Here is a 27548-nt window from a genome sequence, read left to right as displayed (position 1 = left end):
CCCTCCCCCCTGGTCAATTTCTTTTTTTAAAAATATGTACAATATTTATTGGTTTTTTACAGAGAGGAAGATATAGTTAGAAACATCGATGAGAAACATCGAACAGCTGCTTCCTGCACACCTCCTACTGGGGATGTGCCCGCAACCAAGGTACATGCCCTTGACTGGAACTGAACCTGGGACCTTTCAGTCGCAAGCCAACACTCTATCCACTTAGCCAAACCGGTTAGGGTGTCAATTTCTCTTTAATCCAATCTGCTCTCAACTCTTCCTGTGCAAGGCTTTACAACAGCCATTCCCTCAATATAAATTTATCAATCTGCCACTCAAAGTACTCCGTAAATCAAACCCTACTTTGCTTCCTTGGTCTGGTATTTATACTTCGTTATTCCTTAGGTGATCCCTGTTCTAATTACGTCTCCCTATTGCCCCCACCATAGATACTACACCTTTAACCAGGATTGCTAAACTCATTCATCACTTTCTCTACCAACCCAAAATCTTTGTCCCTTTAATGGTTCTCCTTGTCCATACTTTTCCAACTTTTAAGGCTTCACTACTTATTTACATGCCTATTTGTGCACTGCTTTGGGGGTATACTGCAGTTATTTTCCTGGGCTCATTAAACTCCTTTCCATCACTTCAAAAAGACTGTATTGTTTTAGCTTGTTAGCATCCTAACAAACTTTAAAAAGTATTTAAACCAAAAAGATCTTGCCTGGCCAGCATGCCTCAGTGGTTGAGCGGCAACCTATGAACCAGAAGATCATGGTTTGATTCCCAGTCAGGGCACATGCCTAGGCTGTAGGCTTGATCCCCAGTGTGGGGCGTGCAGGAGGCAGCCGATCAATGATTCTCTCATTGATGCTTCTCCTTCCCTTCCTCTTTGAAATTAGTAAAAAAAAAAAAATATATATATATATATATATATATATGTATGTGTATATATATATATATATATATATATACATATATATACATACATATATATATGATTTGACTTCTAATCATCTTTTTGTTGTTAATCCTCCATGACTTTTAGAAAGAGTGGAAGGGAGGGGGATAGAGAGAAACATGGAAGTGAGAGAAACACATCAATTGGTTGCCTCCAGCACAAGCTTTGACTGGGGCAAGGAATCAAGCCTGCAACCAAGGTACATGCCCTTGACTGGAATGAACCTGGGACCCTTCAGTCCTTGGGCTGATGCTCTATCCACTGAGCCAAACTGGCTAGGGCCTAATCATCTTTCTTAAACCCATCTTTCTCAAGAAGGCTCAAAGTACGAGGCAATACCCTATTAATCTCCATCTCTTTATAATAAAAGGCTCATAACTAGTTTCCATGGAGTTAATTCTTATGTAGTAAGAGAAGTTAGGATAAACTCAAGTGATAAATTTGATAACTCAAAATCAGTTTAGTCTTCAAATAGCAATGTTATGAATCCTGAAACACATAAGAGCTCCACACATAGAAATTGATAAGGAAACAGTAATATACTATCCTAGAAATACCATCTGCATAATATTACGTATAAATAAATGAAATAAAGATCAGCACTACCGATATATCTATGCTCAAATCTAGGGCAATGACATGAACAAAACTTTTAAAACCTTTAAGTTTTTCCAAATATTCAAGAAAAGCTGAATAAGAGTCCTTACTGCACAACGCAACACTTTAAAACAGCGGTCGCCAACCAATGGTCCGCGAGGTCCAAAAGGTTGGCGACTGCTGATTTAAGAAACCTCTGGAGCAGTGGTCACCAGACCACTGGTGGTCCGTGAGGTGCGATTGGCGACCGCTGCTTTAAAACATTAATTACAAGTTAAATCTTGGTTATTTACCTTCTCTGAGTTGTAACAGAATAATTCATTTTATAAGACCACTTTCCCTCTCTAAAAAATGATAAAACAGTTATCACGCAGAAGAAATCACAGGTTTCATACACACACACAGAACACACCAGACGAGTTTTCTTTCAGAGTTTATTGTGAACACAAACACTTCACAGATTTTTTTTTAAGTCTGTACACTTCACAAGACAGTACAAATTAGCTACAATCTGTTAGTTACATACACATTAGGACATTAACACAGCCCATGATTTTTGCCCTAAAACAGGCAATTATGCTACTCCAACTCTGAGATTTTCCCAGATCATGTCACATGGCCCAGGAGCCTCCTCTTCTGTTAACTCCCAATTCTGGAACTGGGCCCACAAGCCCAAACTTTAACTTGTTTATTTCTTTTTCGGGTTCAGCTCAATGAGGGTACTCTGAGATTTCATTTTTTCATCTTCATATCTGCTTCAATGGCACAGCGGCGCCCCCTGGTGCCACCATCCTAAATGACAGGCAGACAAAGAAAGGGAGCATGAATGAGTTGGTTAAAAAATAAGAGAACAAGAATGCTGGGGATTTGATTTCTTAGGGGAGAGGGGAATCAGCAGAAAAATCCAGGAAATGAGGGGGATATAGGTCTTCCCATAGTGTGTGGTAAAAATCACCTAGTAGTAGTTTGGAAGAGAATATATAGTACAGAGTATCTTGCTCCTGCCCACCAGAGATTGCTGGAGTTCATCTGGGGCCCACAAAATGACTATTTGTCACCCCTCCGCAGCCCCCAAATTATGTGCAAAGGAACAGAAAGAATAAAAGGTGGGAGTCAGAAAGGGCAGTGGATAGTGAGATTCTTAGCTAACATACCTGTCCAGCTGTTTGTTGGTCCCTAAAGAAAGGCCTTTCCTGCAGACTGACCCTGGCACTAGTTCCCTAGCACCTCCTGACAGTTGTTTTCCATGAGATCAGGACAATCAGAAGGCTTCTTTCCATCTGCTGCTCTCTCCCTGCAGCCCAGATCCTTCCTCTTGTGCAATACATTGCTGTCTTCCATAGATAAAAGATCCTATTAACCAGCCTTGTAACAGCCAGCCAATTGCTTGGGGATCCAGTCACTGTTGCAGGCCAATAAAAAAGAACGGAGATTATAGTGTTCTGTCTGTGGTACAGGCTGAGGCCTGTAGGCAAGATGAACGAACACTTTTGCTTGGCCAGGCCATTTTAACATTTCTAACATTAAAGGACTCAATATTTAGAGCTCACCAACACAAGTTGCCTTTGAAGCAACAGTAAAAATAAAAATACCATCTTGTATTTGTATAACACTTTAATTTTTTTCAAGCCAGTTCCATACCTCTTATCTCATTTTATCCTCACAACATCCCTGTGAGGTAGGCTGGACAGGTACATCATATATTAGCTCCAGCAGACAGATGAGGAAAACAAGGCTCCAAGAAATAATCCAGTCAATTTAAGATCATGTGGTTTTTCTATCTAGCCTAATGCCCTTTCCATTATATCATGTCTCAGCGCCCCAAAACGAGTAACAGTCAGAGGGTCTCCAATTCATGGAGAAAGGAATAAAAGTCTTTAGGCTAGCTTTGCTAAGCTTATCACTATTTGCACCAGCCACTATTCTCTGCAGTGGTCATTGTTACCGAGATGTTTATCTTATATTTTACTGAATGTTTATATATCAGACATCAGTCTTGCAACTTAATATTAGGGGAAAATATAAAAACTGTGTGTTGAGTATCTAGTATGAGGAACACTTTTCAAAAGCCAGCTAGCAACTGCTGCTCTGAATAATTTTCTATTTGTAAGAAAAGAATTGGCAAAAGGTGGAGTCAGGAAATGAGGAGCGGTACATTTTAGATCCTTACCAATACCTCATTCCAGCCCAGTGAACTCATAAAAAGTCCCTATCCAGCCCCCACACACACACATGCAGAAAGACAGGAATGCAGAAGAGACAGATTCTTATTCAATGACCTGAATAAACAGAAGTTCAACACATTGCTACAGTCTGCATGTTGGCTTTCCCTCTGCCACCCACCCCCAGCGGGAGCAGAGAATCTTTGTGGCAACACCACCCCTTGCAGCCATTCAATACTTACAAAGAGAGAGAGAAGGAAGGCAGGAGAGCCCATGGGGACACTGTCCTGTTAGAGGACAAACAAACACTGATCAGGTTCCACAGAAACTCTCAGCCATAAGCACCCCAAACCTCAGGACAGAGACACAAGCACCACACACACACAGACAAAACTTAAAAACTCAAGAACAAGAGGAAAGAGATCCAAAAGCAATCTGGCCATTATGCTTCTGGAACTTATTATAAGCCAAGTCATTTACTCCACATTGCGAGCACTCTTAGAAGAATTAGTAATTTGCTCACTCAGCTCACAATTTCTCCCATGTGACTGGGCCAGCCTTCCAGTCACAGGTTTCTTCTGTTTGGATGGAAGCAAATGACCAACATTCTAAAATCTGTACTAGGTGTACCGGTTAATAATGCAGATTTTGTAATCAAAGAAAACACAGTAATTTCAAGAGAAAGATCAAAAGTGCTTTATTCAGCCCTTGCTGGTTTGGCTCGGTGGATAGAGCATGGGCCTGTGGACTGAAGGGTCCTGGGTTCGATTCTGGCCAAGGGCACATGCCCAGTTTGCAGGTTTGATCCCCAGTGGGGGACGTGCAGGGGGCAGCCCATCAATGATTCTCTCTCATCATTGATATTTCTCTCTCTCCACCTCTCCCTTCCTCTCTGAAATCAATAAAGATATATTTTTTAAAAGTGCTTTATTCAAAGTAATGTCCATCACTAGCTACACATGTCCCCCATCTTTCAGGTAATTTGTGGATACCGTCCCAATAAAACTTTTCTTGTTTTGAGGCAAACCGTTCAGAGACCCAATTTTCCACTTCTTCATACGTTTTGAAGTGCTGCTCAGAAAGTGCATGCGCCATTGATCAGAACAAGTGATAATGTGAAGGAGCAAAGTCTGGTGAAGACGGCGGGTGGGTTAATACTTCCCAGGCAAGATCTTTTAACGTGTCTTTAACTGGTTTTGAAGTGTGTGATGGTGCGTTATCATGAAGCAAAATTACTTTGCCGTGTCTTCTGGCACATTCTGGTCGTTTCACAATCAAAGCATGGTTCAAATTGATTATTTGTTGTTGGTAGCGATCAGTATTAACGGTTTCACCTGGTTTTAAAAGCTCATAATACACCACACCTTCCTGATCCCACCAAACGCAGAGCATTGTCGTCTTTCCGAAGTGATCTGGACTTGCAGTCGATGTTGATGGTTGACCTGGATCAACCCATGATTTTGTGCACTTGGGATTCTCAAAATAAATCCACTTTTCATCGCCAGTCACAATTCGATGCAAAAAAGACTTTCTTTCATGCCGCTGAAGCAACATTTTACTGATGACTTTTCAGTTTTCCATTTGTCTTTCGTTCAATTGACGTGGTACCCATTTTCCTTCCTTTAAAATCTTTCCCATTGCTTGTAAACGATTGGCAATTGTTTGCTGAGCAACATTTAATCTGTCTGTAAGTTGTTTTTGAGTTTGACACGCATCTTCATCCAATAATGCTTGTAATTGTTAGTCTTCAAACTTTTTTGGTTAACCTGGACGTTCTTTGTCTTTCACATCAAAATCATCCCTTTTAAAGCGTTTAAACCAGCGTTCACAAGTATCTTGAGATGGATCATGTTCACCATAAGCTTCCTGAAGTATACAATAACTTTCAGCAGCACTTTTCTTCAAAATAAAGTAATGAATTAAAACTTCCCGCAAATGCTCTTTTTTTGGCATGAAATTCAACATTTTTAAGTGTAAAAATATCAATGATGTTAACACCTTCAGCAAATTTGACATATGACGTTCTGAAGCTTGCTGCCAATACAACAAAACAGCATAAATATCAACATATGTGTAACTCCAGCTATGGAAAAAAATCCGCATTATTAACTGGTACACCTAGTACGTATACCATTGGAATATAGAAGCCCAACAATACCAAGCCGTAACAAAGTTCTTTTGATGCTTCAGACTTCTAGCACTGGAACAATGGCAAAAAGGCTCTTTCTTGGTCTCCTCACCTTCTCTGAAGCATCCTGTTTGCGGGTAGAATCTCTTCCTCGAAGACTTTTAGCACTGATCCCAGACTCAGATGTTTGCATAATCAACTGTGTGGCCAGGAATTGCTGTAGGGAGAAGAAACACAGTTGGCCCTAGAGACCAGATCCAGTAGGGAAGAATTAAAGACACCTTAGGCTTTGTAAATAGAACTTCATATAGTACCCTTTTGCAATCAGCATTCAAATACTTCTAGAAATTTAGATCACTTTTAATTTTTGTTGTACATTTTCAAGAATCTAAAAATGCCAAATGGCTCTAACTTTTTCTTTTTTTTTTGCTATAACATAGGATCACAAATAAAACTAGATGAACCAAAGATCACCAAGTAATTTAAGTAATTTGGCAGACTCTGCAGAGATAGACCACATCCCTTCAAGTTCAATATTCCAAAGGGTGCCTGGCAATGCAATTATAGATTAGAAATAAGTTATCTGTGATGAGAAAGAATGAACTATTTATTGACTGTCTACTATACTTATACTTAATGTAATACAAAATATACACTCATCATTTTATAAGAATTTTATTTTAAAATTTCAGGAAATTTGCCTAAGAAAGATAAGACTATTCTCTCACAACTCATTTACCAAACCAACATGAAAAAACTAACATGAGCACGGCAGACATGGCTCAGTGGTTGAACATCAACCTATGAACTAGGAGGTCACAGTTTGATTCCTGTTCAGGACATATGCCTAAGGTTGTGGACTCGATCCCCAGTGTGGGGCGTGCAGGAAGCAGCTGATCAATGATTCTCTCTCATCACTGATGTTTCTATCTATCTATCTATCTATCTCTCCCTCTCCTTTCCACTCTGAAAATAAAAATATGTATTTTTTAAAAACCTAACATGAATCCAACAAGAATAAAATTTCATGTTCCTGTGTTTCTGCCTGATGGCTATTCCAAGTAAAAGCCACCCCTTTCCTGACATCAATGTGAATCATTCCCTTGAGTATTATCATTTCATCCATGCTAAAAAACTGAGGATCCTCAAAGTACCTGGATCTGCTCCAAAACATCTCGCTGCATTTCTACTGCCATGTGATAGACATCATGATCCGAGCTATTATACATTACAGCATTCTGGAACATCAACATAATGTCACGCTGAAATTCAGCTGTGCTGCGGATCAGTCCATTTTCAATGTTTTTCTTAATAGTTGACAGATCCATTGGCCTGAAAAAGAACAACAGGTAAATCTAGGAGAGGGGAAGAGGACTCAACTGGATCCCTGAATATATTATTACCATATAGATCTTCTCACACATCCTGCTAATCCCAGCTGCCAGGACTTGAACACTAAACCCTCACCATGAAACATGCACTGAACCCAAAAACCAAAGTCAGCCTGTATAACAAGTATTGAGAAAGGAAATAAAAGGGGTTAATTCTTTTAGACTATCATTAGTGACCCAGCTGCTGAAATAATCAGTTTAGCAATTGGTCATCTTTACTCACATCAAAAACATTTGCTTTAAACTTATTGTCTAAAGCAAAAATCCACTAAGACTGGACAACGTATAATCCAGGGAAGTTGGCATGCTGAACTGATTATGGCTTACCTCTGCACAATGCTGTGGTAGCCAGGTGCTATGTCATCTGTAACAGGCTGCAGAAATACATTGGCATATCTGTCCAAAGAGAGTAAGATGCAATTACTGGCTTATCCTCCAGAAGCAGAGGTGAGAGAACTTGACCAAAGTGGCTGAAAGTTGTTAAAAGCCAATGCTTCCAGCCCCAAATAAGCCTACTCAAATTTTTTTCTAGTCACCAACAATGAGGAGAAAATGTTCCTACTAACTGGTAAAGTCCCTACTCACCTATGATTAGCTGCAGCTCTCCATACAAGCATGATGGCTTTCTTCCAGATTTTTTGTGCTTGAATAGCTTCCTGATCCTCACTACAGACAGAGCTAAAATAAAAATAAAAAAATACAGAAGTTCCACTAGGCATAAGTTTAAAAAAAAAGTCCTAATTATTTCTTGTCAACTACAGGCATACCTTATTTTATTGCGCTTTGCTTTACTGAGCTTCACAGATGTTACATTTTTTACAAATTGAAGGCAAAACCCTCCACCAGCAAAAAGATTATGACTCGCTTTATTGTGATACTCAGTTTATTGTGCTGGTCTGGAACCAAAACCGCAGTATCTCCGAGGTATGCCTGTATTTGTTCCAGGCCAAGAAAGGGAAGATGAAAAAGTAAGATTAAAGAAAAGATCCTCTCCTACTTCTCACCTTCACTGCCTTGACCTCAAAGGAAGACTCTTAGATACTCACAACTGAGAAGAAGCAGGACTGCTGGGGATGGAGTCTGCCAGTGTGTGGGACTGCAGAGTAGCATTGTGTATACTAAAGCCATCATCACTCTCGCTCACAGGGGGTTCGTTATCCATTTCTGACAAATAGCCTTCTCCTTGATCTTCTTCCTTAGGCTCCTCTAGACTGGCTGCTTCACTGACTCCATCTTCCTCCTCATCCTCACCTGGGGCATCCTTAGACACAGTGTGCTCCAGTCAGCAAATGCAAGCAAAGTCATTATGCAAAGCGTCATTAAACATAATCTGCCTTTTGGGTTAGATCAGTTCTAGAAAATGACCTCACATTGTTTCCTGACTGAGCCCTCTACCGCTTATCCTACCATCCACTTACAGACACTGAGTGATCAAGTAATTTAGAACCTGGACAAAGCCAGGATCTTTTTAAAAGGAAGAAACAAAAAAAGCTACTTACTTAAGACTAAGCTAAGAGGCGTTCCTTCTTTCCCCTTGCTCTTGAGAGGAACTCTGACCCTGGGTACAAAGTTATCAAAAATAGCTTTTATTTTGTGTCTTATCTGATGGAGCAAGCTCACATCGCTTTGAATCTATTTGTTACTACTACTTTAGTAATTCTAAAAAGAAAACTTAGGATGATTTCCTCTGAATAGTGTAACTAATAATCTAATTTCTTATATGTTCTCCCTGTCTCTAGTATCCCTATTCATTTGATATATCTCTGAATATATCAAAGCTTCTTTGTGCATTATATGCAAAGAAAGGTCTGTATGATATTCACAAATTTTCAGATGGGAAGCACACGTTGCCATAATATTCCCACTACACCTAACTGTCCACTGCAGCTCTTCCCCATGCAACTTCTAAACCAGTCTCATCTCAGAGAATAAGGATGGGAGTTTACTGAAATTCGTTAAAAAGGTAGTGCTATAGGGAAATCTAGTCACACCCCAAGAGGAATAAGGAAAAGTCTGAAATACCTTTATCTGGCTTCCAAAAATAGTCCCTGATTCTTCTTTCAATGAGTCTGCAGAGGAGAGAAAGACTACCTGAAGTTTTCCACCTTAGATTTCCCCTTCCTGCAGCTCTCCTTTGCATGCTGACCTATTCTATCTCCTCTACTTGCCCACAACCCACAATCCTTCAGAAGCCAAAGCAAATGATTCCAAGTTAGTTACAGAATACAGATTTCCTAGCCTTATTATTTACCTGACATTTCAAATTTGTGCTGAGTTTCTGCCTCTAAAGGATCTTCCATGGGATTTGAGCCATGTGATGGAGATAGCATGCTTTCAGGGGATGCCTAAAGACCAAAAAGAACAAACACCCTAAGTACTGGTAAATCACTACAGCTTACACAATTTTATTCTTCAATGATAATGTGACTATATAAGTAATTCCAAGTCCTATCCATGTAATTAGATTCTATTATATTCTTTTTTTTTTTTTTCTTCTTCTTCTTTTTTTTTTTTTTTTTTTTTTTTTTATATTTTATTGAGTTTTTACAGAGAGGAAAGGAGAGAGATAGAGAGTTAGAAACATCGATGAGAGAGAAACATCGACCAGCTGCCTCCTGCACACTCCCCACTGGGGATGTGCCCGCAACCAAGGTACATGCCCTTGACCGGAATCGAACCTGGGACCCTTCAGTCCGCAGGCCGACGCTCTATCCACTGAGCCAAACCGGTCTCAGCAAGATTCTATTATATTCTTTAACAGATATAGGTTAAGTATATATATGTATAGCACTCATCACACCCATACACTTTAGACACATCAAACATGTCAAAACTCAGGAATGCAACAAAAAACCAGAGGCCTAAACTTTCACTTCTTACCTAAGGTATAACCCTTCATCCTCCCAGACCCTTATTGTAAATACCTCTGTCTTCACAGTTGTAACTGGAGTCTCATCGCCTTTCCCACTGGCAACATCTACTTCAGCAATCTCTCCAGCTGCAGTACTTCTGGGTTCCTCATCTAAGTCCTGATTCCTGAGTTCTGGTGGCTCTATACATGTGGCTGGAGCGACCCCAGTGACTATTTCAGCCCCTGAAATGCCTTGCTCTGGTTCTGTAGGTTCCATTTTGATCTCAACACCAGGTTCTCTGATGTCTACCAGTTCGTGGATTCCTTTGTTTTCCGATTCCTCAAAGTCCAGCCTCTCTTGCTTGACTGTCAATTCTGGTGCAGAAAGAGGTACTGGCTTGTCCCGTTCCTGCTGCATAGGGTGCTCCCAGGGGCCAGGCAGAGACCGAGGATCATCATTATCTTCACAGAACGACAATGCTGCTTCCACTGCTGCCACATCCAGCACTTCAGGATGATCATCTACCTGTCCCATAAAACATACACTGCTGAAGTCGCAGAAGCTCAATTACCTCAATTCTGTTAGCACCGAATGAGATGGCCTGAATCTGCAGCTTCTCTCTCCATTTTCTCCATGTAGTAGAAGCAATCAATGGACAGGCATCTGTCCTGTGCAAACCAGTAACATAAGGATGGCTGGGAGATAACTAGTACGTCGGCACCAAAGGGCTTTGGGACTACAGAGATGGAGATGGACAGAGCAGGAAAATTGTTTATGTAATTGTTACTATGAGAAGCAAGGAGAGGCTGAGGAGAGAAGCCTATGTAGGACCCATGAGAGATTCTTTTGGGTGTTGCTGAATAGTTACCTTGTCCTCAATGATAGCAATGATGTCTCCAACGGTCTCAAAGTCAAGCTCTTCACCAGTGTAAGACACAGCAATATCCATCTTCTCAGCCAGATCTAAATCTTCCTTCCCATCTATGCTGGGAGCCTTTGATCCTCCAGAAGCCTCTGCTACCCCTGATCGGAAACACTCTTCTTTGATAGAATTGATAATCATGGAGATTTCACTGCTATCCATGGAAACAGTCACAGTATGTGGATCCCCCACAGCCTCCATGGGAACACAAGTGTCAGGCTGACTCACTGAATAACAGGAAGAGAAAAGCATCTCAGAAGCTTATTTAGAACTAAGCGACCACATGGAGATCACATCAAGGATGTAGACAGATGTCAAGTACCCATACACTAAAGCTCAGAAAAAGTTCTTATATCTGCCTATGTTTTCTTCTCCCAGTTTTAGTGAGAAAATATTCTCAAGCCCACTCTTATGTGTACATTTGGCCTTTCCCCCAACACATAAAAGCCCACCCACCTCTTCTCACATTCTTGTTTTTCTTAAGGATAAAGATGGCAAATGTCCATGGGGAACAGAACAGAGGCATGTGAATTAGAGCTGATGCTCTTGATCACTTTTCTCTAACTGAAATTTTGGACCTAGCGGCTGCTCAGGGCGTGGGTCAGGGACGCACCTGGAGCTACACTCTCAGGAGTGGAGACAGCCGGAGCAGAGGATGGTGCTGGTAGCGCAGGCATCATGACAATGGTAGCCTGGGACACAGACTCTACAGGGGGTGGCACAAGTTTAACTGGAGGCTCACTGGCAACAGTAGTGAAGGAAGCAAGAGGTGTGGTGAACTGTGTAGGACCAGCTTCTAAAAGCCGGGAAAGAGTGGGAGCACCTAACAGACAAAGAGGTACACAAAATGAGGTAAGAAAGAAGCACATGAATAAGAAGCAATAGCCACTTTAAGACACAACCAAGAAAATTTTTAATCTCAAAGGATGAAAGCAATTCCTGTTGAACAAACTCATTAACTATATCTTTACTTTCTCTAACTTTACTTAATATCTTAAACCAAGATAGGAATGACCCAAAGCACTAGAACACACAATGTATATGAAAACTGGGTAGTAATTTTTCCTCAGAAAAAAATTAAACATAACAAAAAACTGGTGTGAATAAATGTCACTTCTGCTAAAGTTAAGTGTGCCATAAACCACCCAAAATCAAATGCCAATATCTAATGTTTGTTTGGTATTTTGCAAAGGGCTTTTTTTTGCCTTACATTTTCTACCTCATTTAATTCTCTCTACATTTTTGTGAAGTACAAACATTGCAATTAATAAAAGAGAAAACTGAGGCTCAAGAGTTAAGTTACTTGGCCAAGGTCACAAAATCAGAGTGTGGTAGGCCTGAGACTCAAGTCCAGGTCCCTGAATCCAAATCTCAATCCTCTATAAACTCAGGTATCTTAATTTGCAAGCCTCAGAGGAGCAGCTTCACTATTAACTTCTCTATTCCTCTCATTAATATCTATGCTATGATCATCCAGGGCTATCAATATTTTGAAAATGAGATTTAAAATCTGGGACACTACAGGATTTAACAGGTAAATAGTTCCAAGACTGGCTTTAAATCTAGGATTAACAATTGCTTAGTAACAAAGACTAGAAACCAAGGACTATCAATGCCAAGTTCTATATCTCTAAAGTAAAGTAAATATGGAAAAGTGATGACTTACCTGAAGCAGCAGGGGAGGCTGCAACAGTGTTGGGTGTTTGCTGCAAATCCCCACCATGTATCATGGGAAGGACCCCGCCTACCTCCAGGAGGACACCTGTACTGTTCAGGTGGGCAGAAGCCACAGCCATTTCACTCTCATTGACCTATCAGGGAAGAATAGAGGTGAAGGCTACACTCAAGCTTTCCTTTACTACCACTTCCCAAAAAAGCTCCAGCAGTTGACCAAACTTTACAAAAATAAAAGTTAATATCCAAAGAGTGTAATTTCAGACCCAAGGGAAACTCTAATTTTGTAACAAGAGTTCTCTGGAGAAGAGAACGAAAATAATTATGGTTTCAAATACCTCAGGATCCAAGAGCACTATCAACTTACTGTGTTGGATTTTTTGTTTGTTTTTTTAATTAATTAACATTTAACTAGGAGATCTCTTTCTCTTTTAAATCTTTTTTTCCATGTCATATTTTAGGTCCCAGGCACTCCCTTCCAAAATATTAAATCACCACAGCTCTCAAACACCCACAGAAGTCTCCATACCAGTCTGGGGCTAGTAGGCAGGAGGCTGCCCTTCTTCAAGAGCTCTGACAGCAGAGGGGAGGGGGGTGGAGTTGCTTTCTGTCCAAGCATCTTTTTCTGGGGTGAATCATCTGTTACTGGGGTCATGGGGGCTTCTAAGGGTGCAGAGCCTGGAGGAAGGGTGTCAGGAATCCCAGGAAACGAGGTGACTGGGGTACTCGGCAAAGTCCCAGGGGTTACCTAAGAGACAACAGAGAACCTTTATCTGACTTCTCAAACTCTGAAAGGTTCCCTATTAATCTGGGTGGGTTAGTGTGTCTAACTATTATTGTTTTAGTCCTGAGTGGAACTGCCCAGAAACCCCCTACCCTCCTGCTCTCAGCCACAACTTTCTTCCCCACAATTGTTTCTTTTACACCTACTCAAACCCACAATGACCCAATCACTCCACCCAACCTACCTTTTATACAAACTCCTTACCCACTACCAATATTATATATTAAAAACAACTGTTCCTTATTTCAGCAGGAATTTCATAGGACTAATACACTTACAAACAATTCCTTGATATAGTCTTTTACCTATCTCTCAAAAGGTCAAAGCCTCAATGTTTTTAGGTCCATCCTTATCTTAGAGCACAGAACAAGGTAAAGTAAGTCTTTGACATTCAGACCAAGAGAGGAAGTTGCCTCCAGGCCAAAAGTGATTTCCTCATCACTCAGCTCTCTGCTGGCTTATTGCCCCTTTGCTGATTAATTCCTGTATATGGAAATATACTCACGCCAGAGGTGGCCTCTTCCATAGTGGTTGCAGTCAAGTCCCCAAGTGGATAATCACTTCCTGGGGAGGCAGAATCTATAGGAGATCGAACCATCACAGTGGGTAACCTCCGAGGGGGTGTTTTTACTGCTTGACGAGCTAGAACATATAAGAACAATTTCTAAGTCTTCAAGATTAACTAAATGAAACTAGACATACTTGGCTATTATATAATAAAGGAAAAATAGAAATATTGCATTACTAAAACAGCACTGAGTTTGGATTAGAAAGCTTTCTTTGTTGCTTCTGTTATTTTCATTTTCACTGTTATGGCCTTTTCACATTTCTAAATCTCAGCTTGACCTATGGATACTTTAGAATGACATAAAGCAGATAGGAAGGAATGTGTATATATTTATTGCACACTTGCATATCAAATCAATGTACATAGTACCATACGTGGTCCTTTCATGAAATCTAGAACTCATGGAATTTTTTAAAAAATATATTTATTTGCCGAAACCGGTTTGGCTCAGTGGATAGAGCGTCAGCCTGCGGAAAGGTCCCAGGTTCGATTCCGGTCAAGGGCATGTACCTGGATTGTGGGCATATCCCCAGTAGGAGGTGTGCAGGAGGCAGCTGATCGATGTTTCTCTCTCATCGATGTTTCTAACTCTCTATCTCTCTCCCTTCCTCTCTGTAAAATATCAATAAAATATATTTAAAAATATATATATATATTTATTGATTTTTTTATATTTATTGATTTTTTTACAGAGAGGAAGGGAGAGGAATAGAGAGGTAGAAACATCCATGAGAGAGAAACAATCAGCTGCCTCCTGCACACCCCCTACTGGAGATGTGCCCGCAACGCAGGTACATGCGCTTGACTGGAATCGAACCTGGGACCCTTCAGTCCGCAGGCCGGTGCTCTATCCACTGCGCCAAACCGGTTAGGGCTGGAATTGCTTTTTTTTTTCCTTTTGGCCTATTTTGAGTAACTACAGTGCTAAATTAAAAATAAATTTTTTAAAAGGCTTTCTTTAACACTCTGGGAAACAAGAAAGCTTACCCAAGAGAAATTCTTACATTAAGCAAACACCTTTTAATTTTTTATCTAAAAAAAAAAAAAAAAAATTTTTTTTAAATGTTTTTATTGATTTTAGAAAGAGAGAAAAGGAGAGGGACAGAGAGACAGAAATATCAGTGAAAAAGAAACACTGATCGATCAATTGGCTGCCTACTGCATGCCCCACACTGAGGAACGAGTACACAACCCAGGCACGTGCCCTAACCAAGAATTGAACTGGCTGCCTAACCGGTTTGGCTCAGTGGATAGAGCGTCGGCCTGAGGACTGAAGGGTTCCAGGTTCGATTCCGGTCAAGGGCATGTACCTGGGTTGTGGGCACATCCCCAGTGGGGGGTGTGCAGGAGGCAGCTGATCGCGGTGTTTCTCTCTCATCGATGTTTCTAGCTCTCTATCCCTCTCCCTTCCTCTCTGTAAAAAATCAATAAAATATATAAAAAAAAAAAAAAAAAAAAAAAAAAGAATTGAACTGGCGAGCGACCTTTGGTGCACGGGTCCAATGTTTAACACCACTGAACCTCAACGGCCGGGCACATTAAGCAAACATTTAAACTATTCAATTATCCCAAAAACCCTTGGAGTAGGAAAGTGTTTTAAACATCCCTCAATATCCTTAACAACTTATTATTAAGATTCTACTTTTGCCCGGTTGGTACAGCTCAGTGGCTGAGTATTTAACTCATGAACCAGGAGCTCAGTTTGATTCCCAGCTGGGGCACATACCCAGGGTTGTAGGCTCAATCCCCAGTAGGGGGCATGCAGGAGGCAGCCAATCGATGATTCTCTCTCATCACTGATGTTTCTCTCTCTGAAATCAATAAAAACATTTAAAAAAAAAAAAAAGATTCTGCTTTTAACAAGGAAAGACCTCATGAGCTCAGAGCATGTATTCCTAGAATTACAAATGCTTAAGTTCCTCTCCATATCCAGTGCTTGGGCTATTCTCAATCTTTTTATAGGCCTTTGACTTCCAAAATCTTAATTATGTTCAATGTTTTTATTTTCATGCCTTTGTGTCCTAAAAGGACACAGATCTAGTGAGACTTGAGCAGAGCTAATTTTCTAAGAGCTATTTCCAAAGGGATGTTTTTATTCTGATAAGAGATGACAAAGGAAAGTGTGCAGGTAAATTGGAATCAGTGGATTCTACATTATAAAATAGTTTTCAATTGCTTTTAGCATGCAATACTGTATAGTCAATCACTAAACAGTCACTAGGCTCAGCTTACCTTGATATGCAGCATCCGTAGCCTTCCTCTTTACTTCAGCCTCCTCTTCCTCCAATTTCTTTTTCCTAAAGAGGAAATTAAAGGTTAGATCCTAGCCAGCTCTAGCTCCTCCAGTTCACAGTGCCTAACAAGGAAGTTATTTGCCAGGCTAGCAGTTTCTGGATGAAAGGGTTAAAAAGGAATTATTATCAGCAAAACAGGAAATTTTGAGTGTACTGCCTAACTACTGGTTCTTCATCCACACAAACTGAAGCCATTTTTAAGTTAGAACTAAGTTATGTTCTCACATTGAAATGATCCATCTCATTACTTTCTAGAACTCACTCCCCCCCGCTCCCAATGCCAGGCCACTATGCAGCTCTCCCTTTCCAGAATCTCTCAAGTCTTAAAGGAATGGCAGAAGGAGGAAATAAGCCAGATTACTAAAGGAGAAAAGGGGTAAAGAGGGAGAAAGGAGTATAAGAATAATAATAATAATATAATATAACCCACATTGCAATGTCATTGCAAAGCTCATCCAATCTGCTGTCCATGTGCCCGGCTTGAATTAGTTCTGCATCTCTTTTCAGTCGTCTGTAGGAAGAAAGAGAGGTAGATAGACTTGGGATTTTTAATCTGCTACTTAAAAAATTCCGACCAGCCCAGCCAGTGTGGCTCTGGGGTTAAGCATCAATCCATAAACCAGGAGGTCACGGTTCGATTCCCAGTCAGACCACATGCCCAGGCTGTGGGCCCCCAGCGTACAAGAGGTGTCCGATTAACGATTCTCTCTTATCACTAATGTTTCTCTCTCTAACCTCTCCCTTCCTCTCTCTGAAATCAAGAAGAAGAAGAAGAAGAAGAAGAAAATCCTGCCCTAGCTGGTTTGGCTCAGTAGATAGAGCCTTGGCCTGCTGACTGAAGGGTTCTGGGTTCGATTCTGGTCAAGGGCACATGCCCAGTTGTGGGCTCGATCTCCAGTTGGGAGTATGCAGGAGGCAGCCAATCAATGATTCTCTCATCACTCATGTTTCTATCTCTCTCTCCCTCTCGGAAATCCATAAAAATATATTAAAATGTTAAAAATAAATAAATAAATAAAAATCCTGACCAGTATTAGAAGTCAGTCTCTTTTGTCTTCCCCAATCATTTGGCATTTCTCTGATAAGTACCTATATTTTTCCTGGGTTTCCTTTATCATTTTCTTTAGTTCCTCAACTCGTTCAGCAGTCAATTTCCGAACAATGACATCTTCAACAGTTTCCACCACTTCTCCTTTTTCACCCCGTTTCCGTCTGTGGAAAATTAAAACATATATACATTTGAATAAGAGAACATCTGTTCCCATTCCCATTTGCTTTCTTTGAGCCTTTTCCACCACCACCTAACCACAGATAACTGCTCCAATACTTTTATCACCCAGTAATATAAATAGATATAAACCAGACTTCCTCAGTAAACACTCTCCACTAAAGAGATTTAGCTTGAGTGCCTGGTTTTGTACTTACTTTGGGGTCTCGGTAGTTTCTAGAAGTTCAGAGTACTGAGAAGCACAATGCTATGGAAAAAAAGTGAAAGTTGAGCAAGCCAGGAAAATTTCAACATAAACTAAAGTTTAGAGAAGGAAGACATGAATGTTTCTAGGAGAGCAAATTACTTAGCATCAAATCAGTTCAAAATAAAAAGATAACCTAATAGCCAATATTTATAGCTATTATCTACTGAGTAGTTACCATATGCAAGGCACTGTACTAAATGTTTTATAGGTATTACCTCAGTTGAATCTTCAAAACAATCCTGAAGCAACTTTTATCGCTACTTTGCAAATGAGAAAACTGAAGCTCATTGTCCAAAGTTTTCAAGTAGAGTCATATTAAACCCAGATCTATTTAATTCCCAAGCTTGGGGTCTTTTGTTTTTTTGTGTTTGTTTTTTTTACTTTTAGACATTTTTTTCTTTTTTGAAAGGGGGCTCTTAACAGTTATGCTACACTGACATGCATGGATAAGCAAATAACGGATAATGAAAAGGTATTCTCAACTACTTTCCCTACTCATGGTATAAAAGCCTTGTGATTAAAAGGCAGGGAACCCACTTCACATCTCAGAGATTGCTCTAAAACTTGCTTGGGAACTTACTTTTTGAGAGAACCAGTCTGGAGGGCGGCCAGGTTCTGCAAAGGGCTTGATTGCTCTGCTAACTGATACCCTATAAAATGAGAAAAGCATGAACACACACCAAACAGAAGAAAAAAAAAGGGAGGGGGGAGGAAAAGTACACTGAGAGTTCAATATTTGGAGTACAAACCCTGGAGTAAAAAACTGCCATTGGGAGGTACACTGTAATATGTGACTATGAAGGGAGAGGGATAGCAAGTTAGAAACATCGATGAGAGAGAAACATCGATTCAGCTGCCTCTTGCACGCCCCCTACTGGGGATGTGCCCGCAACCCAGGTACATGCCCTTGACTGGAATCGAACCTGGGACCCTTGAGTCCGCAGGCCGACGCTCTATCCGCTGAGCCAAACCGGCCAGGGCGACATGACTAAATTTAAAGTCATTGAGAAGGAGTGATTGCTAAACAGTTTTCCTAGGTGATATATTTCCTGGGTGAAGTGAAGGTATTAGAACCTAATAAAGCATCATTTCTGTTCATTTGGGGAAATGTTTTTATGTTGATTTTGGCTTCTTAGAAAGATCTGCCTTTTGAAAAGCAATTTATAATATAATACAGACCCAAAAATATAGTTCCTAGTAATGTAATATAAGAAAATAATGTAATAGCCCTGGCTGGTATGGCTCAGTGGTAGAGCATCAGCCCTTGCATGGAAGGGTCGCAGGTTTGATTCCTAGTCAAGGGCATGTACCTGTGTTGCAGGTTCATTCCCCTGCCCCTGTTGAGTACGTGTAGGAGGCAACCAATGTATCTTTCTCATGTCGATGTTTCTCTCTCTCTCCTCCTTCCTTCCACTCTCTCTAAAAATCAATGGAGCCCTGGCTGGTTTGGCTCAGGGGATAGAACACGGGCCTGCAGACTGAAGGGTCCCAGGTTCGATTACGGTTAACAGCACGTGCCTGGGTTGCAGCCTTGATTCCTGGTTGAGGGCATGCAGGAGGCAGCCAATCAATGATTCTCTCTCATCATTGATGTTTCTATCTCTCTCTCTCCCTTCTGCTCTGAAATCAATAAAAATAAAAATTAACATCAATGGAGCCCCCGCTGGTTTGGCTCAGTGGCTAGAACGCCACCCTGCAGACTGAAGGGTCCCAGGTTCGATTCTGGTCGAGGGCACATGCCCGGGTTGCGGCTGGATCCCCAGTAGGGGGCGTGCAAGAGGCAGCCAATCGATGACTCCCTCTCATCATTGATGTTTCTCTTTCTCTCTCTCTCTCCCCCTTCTGCTCTGAAATCAATAAAAATGAAACATCGATCGGCTGCCTCCTACACACCCCTCACTGGGAATGTGCCCGCAACCAAGGTACATGTCCTTGACCGGAATTGAACCTGGGACCTTTCAGTCCGCAGGCCAACGCTCTATCCACTGAGTCAAAATGGTCAGGGCAAAATATATTTTTAAATAACCAATGGAAAAAATATCCTCAGGTGAGGATTAAAAAAAAATAATTTGACAAAATAAGCAAGCACCAAGAAGTACGGTGTAGACTTGATCAGAATTGTGAATAGATTATTCCTAAATGCCTGCAAAAGGATGTTTACCATATGGCTCTTCAACTCTATGAATTAAACAGTCCATAAATATAACTATGAAATATGTGGTGACATGGATATTTATAACAATAATATTAAATAGAAAAGATGACAATTTTCTGCTATAAGTAATTATACAGCCTTTTAAAAAGTTGCAGGTATAAAGACAAACAGGCAAAAATGAAAAGTTAGACTGGAATGAGATCAAGAAAAAGTGTAGAAAAAACTGTAAAGGGGCTTCAAACTGTCTATTTCTTTAAGAAGAAAACATGACAAAATATTAAGATTTGGCCCAGCCAGAGTGGCTCAGTTGATTGTCGTCCTGTGCACGGAAAGGTTGCCAGTTGGATTCCCAGTCTTGGGTTTCCGGTTCAGGCCCAGATCACTGCACATATAGAGGACAACTGAAGTTTCTCTCTCTCCCTTCCTCTTTCTCTAAATCAATAAAAATATATTTTTAAAAGTATATTAAGATTTGTTCTGTCCAGGTACTGAGTACATGGGCAATCTAGATTTATTATTCTCCATACTTCTCTATGAGGTTGAAATATTTCATAACTTTAAAAAGTTTTTAAATTTTATGTTGGGATAACAGTATCACAGAACTCTTTTTAAAGGGAAAGTTAATTTTAACATTGTTATATGGATAGCTATAACCAAAAAATAAAATTTGATCCATAATTTACAACTTATACTGAGAAAAGTCCGAAATATACCAAAGATTTAAATGTACAAAAAATTTAGCAATGAAAGTACTAGAAGAAATCATAAGATTATTTTATATTTCAGACTGGAGAAGAACTTTCTATTTATGACACAAAATCCAAGAGCTGCAAAAGAAAATTATTAACAACTCACATTTTAAAAATATTTTAACTATTTATTTTTATTGATTGATTTTAGAGAGGGAGGGAGGGGGCAGAGAGACACAGAGACACAGAGACAGAGACACACAGAGAGAGATGGATTTGATTTTCCAATTATTTATGCATTTACTGGATGATTCATGTATGTGCCCTGACCAGGGATCCATAACCTTGGCATATTGGGACCATGCTCTAACCAACTGAGCTATGTGTCGAGGGCTTAAAAGTTTTAAGGTAAAAATATCACTGTAAGTCAGACGGCACAAAAAGCTGCATCTCACACCTCAAATGATTAATCTCTCCAATACATAAGGAGCCCCCCAAATTAAAAGGATGTAATCAAATAGAAAAATCAGTTTATAGAAGGAAATAAAATTGGCTCCTCAACACATGAAAATATTCAACCTCACTCATCACAGAATAAATGCAAATGAAAATAGGAAAACTATTTCTCACCTTTTATAATATTGTCCAAAATCAAAAACACAATATATGAACCAGGGCATATAAAACAGATACTCTGATATATTATCAATGGGAGTATAAATTGAAACAATCTCTGAGTAGAGCAATTTGAAATATTTGTCAAATTTTATAAACATATATTCTTTGATCCAATCATTGTACTTTCAGTTTATTTTAGATATAACTTATACATAACTATGCAAGATTGCATTTGTTAGCAAGTGTCCATTAAGACAGTACCAGTTTATGATATATCCCAAAACAATACCATGCAGCTGTTAAAAACAGCAGCAAAAAGACAGATCCTGATATACAGCTATACAAAGACCTAAAAGATATAATATGCCCAGCCGGTATGGCTCAATGGTTGAGCATAGACCCATGAACCAGGAACTCACAGTTCGATTCCAGGTCAGGGCACGTGCCCAAGTTGTGGGCTCCATCCCCAGTAAGGGCGTGCAAGAGGCAGCCAATCAGTGATTCTCTCTCATCATTGTTTCTCTCTCCCCTTCTTCCTTCTCTTTGAAATCAATAAAAAGATATTTAAAAAGGAGAAAGAAAATATATTTTTGTTCATATATACAAAATTAATGCTAGAGAAACACACAAGAAACTGCTAACATGGGAACTGAGATACAGTGATGGGATAAAGACACTGTACCATTTTGAACTTTGAACCTTATGTCTTAGTACTTCCTCAAAAAATAAATACCAATTTAAAATTTCAAAGTGTTTTCACATTATTTTTCTAATAAAAATGTGAGGAAATATACAGATTAGACTGTATTCCAAACCAATTTACTTGGCGGTTTGTTTAAAAAAATCAATTCAGTCCTTGCCAGTGTGGTTCAATGGTTGGAGCGTTGACCCAAGCACCATAGGGTCTTGGGTTCAATTCCCAGACAAGGGCACATACCTGGGTTGCAGGTTTGATTCCTGGTCCCAGTTGGGGCGAATGTGGAAGGCAACTGATTGATGTGTCTGAGCTGTGGATGTTTCTCTGCCCCGCCGCCCTTCCCTTCATCATAGTTTGATTCCCAGTCAGGGCACATGTTCGGGTTGCAGGTTCAATCCCCAGTAGAAGGCATGTAGGAGGCAGCCGATCAATGATTCTCTCTCATCATTGATGTTTCTATTTCTCTCTCTCCCTTCTCTGAAATTAATAAAAACATATTTTTTTAAAAAGGTGTGAGATATTCTATGTAGCAGCTGTTCTTGCATCAAAGTAAATGGTAAACCCCAAGACAAAATGAACCACACTAATTTGATAAATTTCAGTTTTAACTTAAATATAACTCAATTCAAATATAAGTTGAACTGATTTTTTTTGTCTGTTAGATTGTTAATCCTCACCTGAGGACATTTTTCCATTGATTTTAAGAGTGGAAGGGACAGGGAGAAACAGACATTGATATGAGAGAGACACGCCAATTGGTTGACTCCTGAATGCGCTATGATCAGGGCCAGAGATCCAGCCTGTAAACCAGGTACCCACCCTTGACCGGAGTCAAACCCGAACCCTTCACTCCAAGGGTCAATGCTCTACCCACTGAGCCAAACCAGCTATGGCCCCATTGACATCTTTGAAAAGTTATTTTTTAGATAGATAAAGTGGCAGAAATGCTAAAGATAACCAATAACAGTGCTTTTGTAAACTCATCTGAATGGTTAAAGTAGTAGAGACATACCATGTAAACACAAATATGTATAGTAAACTATAAGGCTTAAGACAATTAAAATGGCCTTGGATCCTGAGGGAAAGAAGGGGGGAAAAGAGAAACGTTAAAAATGAAAAAGTGTATGTCCTAGTAGCAAAAAAGATTGGAAACCAGAGTCCTACTATTTGACACTTAAAAAGAAAAACTGGAGTGCCAAAACAATTCAATGAAAGAATAGTCTTTCAACAAATACTAGGTGTTAGGAGAGTGGATATCTACATGCAAAAGAGACCCCTGCCTTACAACATACATAAAATTACCTCAAAATGGATCCTAATTGTATAGAGCTAAAACTATAAAGTTCTTAAAAGAAAACATAAAAATAAATGGTTTCTTAGCTATGACACCAAAAACACAAGCAACAGAAGAAAAAAATACATAAATTGGACACATCAAAATGAAAAACTTTTGTGCTATCAACAATACCAATCAAGAATGTAAGATAAGCCGAAACCGGTTTGGCTCAGTGGATAGAGCGTCGGCCTGCGGACTCAAGGGTCCCAGGTTCGATTCTGGTCAAGGGCATGTACATTGGTTGCGGGCATATCCCCAGTGGGAGATGTGCAGGAGGCAGCTGATCGATGTTTCTCTCTCATCGATGTTTCTAATTCTCTATCTCTCTCCCTTCCTCTCTGTAAAAAATCAATAAAATAAAAAAATAATAAAAAAAAAAGAACGTAAGACAATACACAAAAAAGGAGAAATATTTGAAAGTTATCTGACAAGGATTTGTGTCCAGGGTAAAGAATTCTTAAAAGTTAGTAATAAATATAAGTAATCCAAAGGATCTGAGCAGACATTTCTCCAAAGTAGACATACAAATGGCTAATAAGCATGTGAAAAGGTGTTCAATATTAGGCATTAGGGATATGCAAATCAAAACCACAATGAGATACCACTGCATATCCACTAGTACAGCTATAATAAAAAAGACAAACAAGAAATGAACCCAGATTTTTATATATATAGCCCATATATATAATCCATATATATAGCCCAGCCAGTGCAGCTCAGTGGTTGAATTGTTGACCCATGAACCAAGAGGTCACTGATTCGATTTCAGGTCAGGGTACATGCCACAGTTTCAGACTCGATCCCTAGAAGGGGTGTGCAGGAGGTAGCTGATCTATGATGTTTCTCTCTCATCGATGTTGCTATCTTTATCCATCTCCTTTTCTCTCCCTCTAAAAATCAGTGACATTTTTTAAAAAAGTGTTGAACATAGAGAAATTTGGGCCTTCATTTATTGCTGGTGGGAATATAAAATGGTGGGGCCACTGTTAAAAAAAAGTAATTTTGTAGCCCTAGCTGGTTTGGCTCAGTGGATAGAGTGTCAGCCTGAGGACTGAAGGGTTCCGAGTTCGATTCCAGTCAAGGGCACATGCCTGGAGTGTGGGCTCAGATCCCCAGTGGGGTGCATGAAGGAAGCAGCCGATCAGTGATTCTCATCATTGATGTTTCTATCTCTCTCTCCCCTCCTCTCTGAAATCAATAAAACTATAAATAATTTTGCAGTTCCTCAAAAAGTTAAACATCAACTTAAAACAACACAAATGCTCATCAACTGATGAATGGATAAACAAAATGTGGTATACTCATACAGACCATTATTTTAGTCATACAAAGAAAAAGTACTGACACATGATACAATAAGAACCTTGAAAGTATTATGCCAAGTAAAAAAAAAAAAAATCCAGTCACAGAAGATCACAAATTACTATTTCATTTATATGAAATATCCAGAGTAAGCAATCCATAGAAACAGAAGTAAATGATTAGATGAGGTGGAGATTGTACAGTGACTGACAGTTGCACAACTCTGAATATACTAAATTCTGTGAATACATTGTGTTAATTTTATGGTATGTAAATTATCTTAATAAAACTGTTATAAAAGAAACTAGAGGCCCAGTGTGGGGTCCCTCAGCCTCTCCTGTGCCCTCTTGCAATCCGGGACCCCTTGGGGGATGTCGGACTGCCAAGGGATGTAGTAGTGCTTGAAGCTGCAGGCAGCCAGGGAGGAGCCTGAGCCAGGAGGGCACCACTTCCACGCATCCCAGCCCCGCTGCACCTGCAACTGCAGTTCGGTAGCGCTGAGGTGGGAGAGGTTCACTTCGGTCAGCTGAGCAGCACTCCCGCTGTGGGAGCGCACTGATCACTGGAGGCAGCTACTGCGTTGAGTGTCTGCCCCCGGGTGGTCAGTGTGCATCACTGCTACCGATTGCTTAGGCTTTTATATATAGAATAGAGGTCCGGTGCATGAAAATTCATGCACTGGGGGGGGAAGGGGGGGGTCCCTCAGCCCAGCCTGCACCCTCTTGCAGTCTGGGACCCCCTCAGGGGATGTCCACCTGCTGGCTTAGGCCCACTCCCAGGATTGAGCCTCAGCTGGCAGTCAGACATCCTTAGAGCTACCAAGGAGGCAGGAGAGACTCCCACTACCCGGCTTGTGGCTGAGCAGAGCTCCCCCTGTTGGAGGGCACTGACCACCAGGGGGCAGCTCCTACATTAATCGTCTGCCCTCTGGTGGTCAGTGCTGATCATAGCAACCAGTTGTTCCCCACTGTTAGGGTCAATTTGCATATTACCCTTTCATTATTTAGGATACTGCTTACAGATCAGTATGACTAATTACAGGAATCCACTAATGTAAAAAAAAAAAAATACCCAAGAATTTTTAAGACCCAAGAAACCAGACATCCTAAATATCTTACCAATTTTGATCCCCACTCCTCATGACAGAAGATGCTAAACACAGCTTCTCTCGGATGGACCATGGTTCTGTGGGGCCACTACTCAACAGCTTGTGTTCTGAAAGGAGAGAAAGTTTAGAAGCAACCACTGAGGCACTAGTTCTTGGCCCCAACCAGAAGTCTAGAAGCCTAACACAAAACATCCCAACTTGTAAGGACAAAGTGAGCTCTATCACCAAATCCTGATTTTCACCTGGCTAGTAAAATATCACCACTGGGTGGGTGGTACCTATTCATTGCGTGCGAATTGCAATGAGTATCTGGCAAAATATTTAATTTCTTCATGACTACCCTGCTTTATAAAAAAATAAAATAGCCCTGGCCGGTTTTGCTCAGTGGATAGCGCATCGGCCTTCGGACTCAAGGGTCCCAGGTTCGATTCCAGTCAAGGGCATGTACCTTGGTTGCGGAGGCAGCTGGTCGATGTTTCTTTCTCATTGATGTTTCTAACTCTCTATCCCTCTCCCTTCCTCTCCGTACCAAAAAAAAAAAAAAAATCAGTAAAATATATTTTTAAAATAAATAAATAAATAAATAAATAAATAATAAAATAAAAAACAGACAATGTCAGATTAAGATAAGGCAGTTCTCCCAAAAAGCCGTTTTAATAATACATACTTTATCCCAATTTGAGCGCCAGGACTTATTTCCCAGGATTCCGAGTAGCCACCCCTTACTGCCCCGCCTCCTTCTAAGCAAAAACTTGTTTACTGCTTTCAGAATCCCCACCCCCGATCCCCCTTGAGTTGTCGGGCCTAAAAGATCTTGTCAGTCCACGAAACAGAGGAAAATGGCTGAGGTGCAAGAGACGCAATTTCCCCAGGGCCAGAAAAAACTCCTGGTTAAACTATCCCATTTCTCTGTGACGGAGAGTAGGGCCCACAAACGTTGGTCGGAGTGTGAATGGCTCTTTGAGGTGCCGGCCACTCGGTATGGCTCACAACACGTCTTCGTCTGCACGCCCGAGTCTCTAGAGCAGCTTTATCTTTCACTCCACACAGTCCCCAAATATGCAAGGATTTGCTGAGCTGCTTCTCAAACCTCTGCGGCCGCCCTAAGACACAAGACCCTACACTTTTCGTCGAGCGGAAGTCTCTGAAGACTCTGCGCTCTCAGGCAATCATTGCTCCTACTCCCCAGGCGTGTGACAGAAACCCGGTGTCGGGCCTCGGCTCTACAAAAGCTTTCCACGCAAAAACAGCACACACACTTACTGCCCGTTCCTGTCGCCATCTTGGCCTGAAGTCTTCAACCCCCGAGGGAAGACCGCTTTGTAGGGCCGAAACGTGGGGAACTCTGGGAAATAGTTTGGGGCTTGTTCGTGTGCCTCCTGGGAAATGTAGTCTCCCACCCCAAGACGCACAAGCGTCCAAAACCACCTCTCTTTTGCGCTCCTGAGAAGGAACGTGCTAAAGGACAAAGGATGAGGGCTGAAACCTCAGGATTTCCCTGAGCGTTCGTGGGAAATAAATGCTGAGGGTTCAAGAAAAAGTGTTAAGCAGGAAGAATTCCACGGTACCCAACTCCAAACTCCGACAGTTAGTAACCCGGACGCACATTAGAAAGGAAAGGTCAGCCCGGAACAAACCGTTTCCCAGTTTTACCCGCCCCCTTTCCTTGCGCTGATTGGTAGCTGCAGGCTTCTCTATCTCATTGGCGGACGAAGGCAGCGCGTACTTTAAAACATTGTATCAGTAACAAAGGTGCACCTCGTGGGCGGAGTTTTGTTTTATAAAGGCCAGAACCCGGGTTCGGCGGCGGGGTGTGAGTGGGCCGGTACCAGACGGGCAAC

At 40.8% G+C, this 27548-nt stretch overlaps 1 protein-coding gene across 12 annotated transcripts; it reads right to left on the bottom strand.

Annotated features, from left to right (window-relative positions):
- Window positions 1–1967: 1967 nt before the first annotated feature.
- Window positions 1968–27078, bottom strand: BRD8 (bromodomain containing 8). Of its 12 annotated transcripts, XR_004968209.1 has the most exons (23): window positions 26971–27077; window positions 25718–25814; window positions 18383–18452; window positions 17753–17802; window positions 17417–17539; window positions 16758–16838; window positions 16266–16330; window positions 13971–14107; window positions 13211–13429; window positions 12674–12818; window positions 11621–11830; window positions 10954–11234; window positions 10158–10610; window positions 9485–9578; window positions 9256–9302; window positions 8280–8509; window positions 7819–7911; window positions 7561–7629; window positions 6997–7174; window positions 5955–6086; window positions 3957–4001; window positions 2707–2954; window positions 1968–2344 (listed from the first exon to the last, which is right to left on the bottom strand). XR_004968209.1 is itself a non-coding variant. In XM_036313052.1 (22 exons), exons 1-22 carry the CDS (start codon window positions 26987–26989, stop codon window positions 2285–2287), a joined length of 2898 nt encoding a protein of 965 aa, XP_036168945.1. In that variant the 5' UTR covers window positions 26990–27077; the 3' UTR covers window positions 1968–2284. The 12 variants fall into 12 exon arrangements, 8 of the variants coding, with proteins under 8 accessions (XP_036168945.1, XP_036168947.1, XP_036168949.1 ...); XR_004968210.1 differs by lacking the exon at window positions 3957–4001; XR_004968211.1 differs by lacking the exon at window positions 3957–4001 and having other exon boundaries at window positions 5955–6059; window positions 26971–27076.
- Between the last annotated feature and the right edge of the window lie 470 nt (window positions 27079–27548).

Source organism: Myotis myotis, unplaced genomic scaffold (genome assembly GCF_014108235.1).
Source record: "Myotis myotis isolate mMyoMyo1 unplaced genomic scaffold, mMyoMyo1.p scaffold_m19_p_6, whole genome shotgun sequence".
In the NCBI taxonomy this organism is placed as follows: Eukaryota; Metazoa; Chordata; class Mammalia; order Chiroptera; family Vespertilionidae; genus Myotis; species Myotis myotis.
Note: the sequence above shows the minus strand (reverse complement) of the source record. Positions and strands in the feature narration are given on the sequence as shown.

Excerpts from the sequence above, each read along its gene's own strand:
- BRD8 (XM_036313050.1), bottom strand. Across the intron at positions 12,819-13,210 it reads TGCCTACTAGCCCCAGACTG|GTCAATGAGAGTGAAATGGC; the intron begins GTATGGAGACTT and ends CTTCCCTGATAG. Across the intron at positions 7,630-7,818 it reads AGAGCTGCAGCTAATCATAG|ATATGCCAATGTATTTCTGC; the intron begins GTGAGTAGGGAC and ends CTCTTTGGACAG.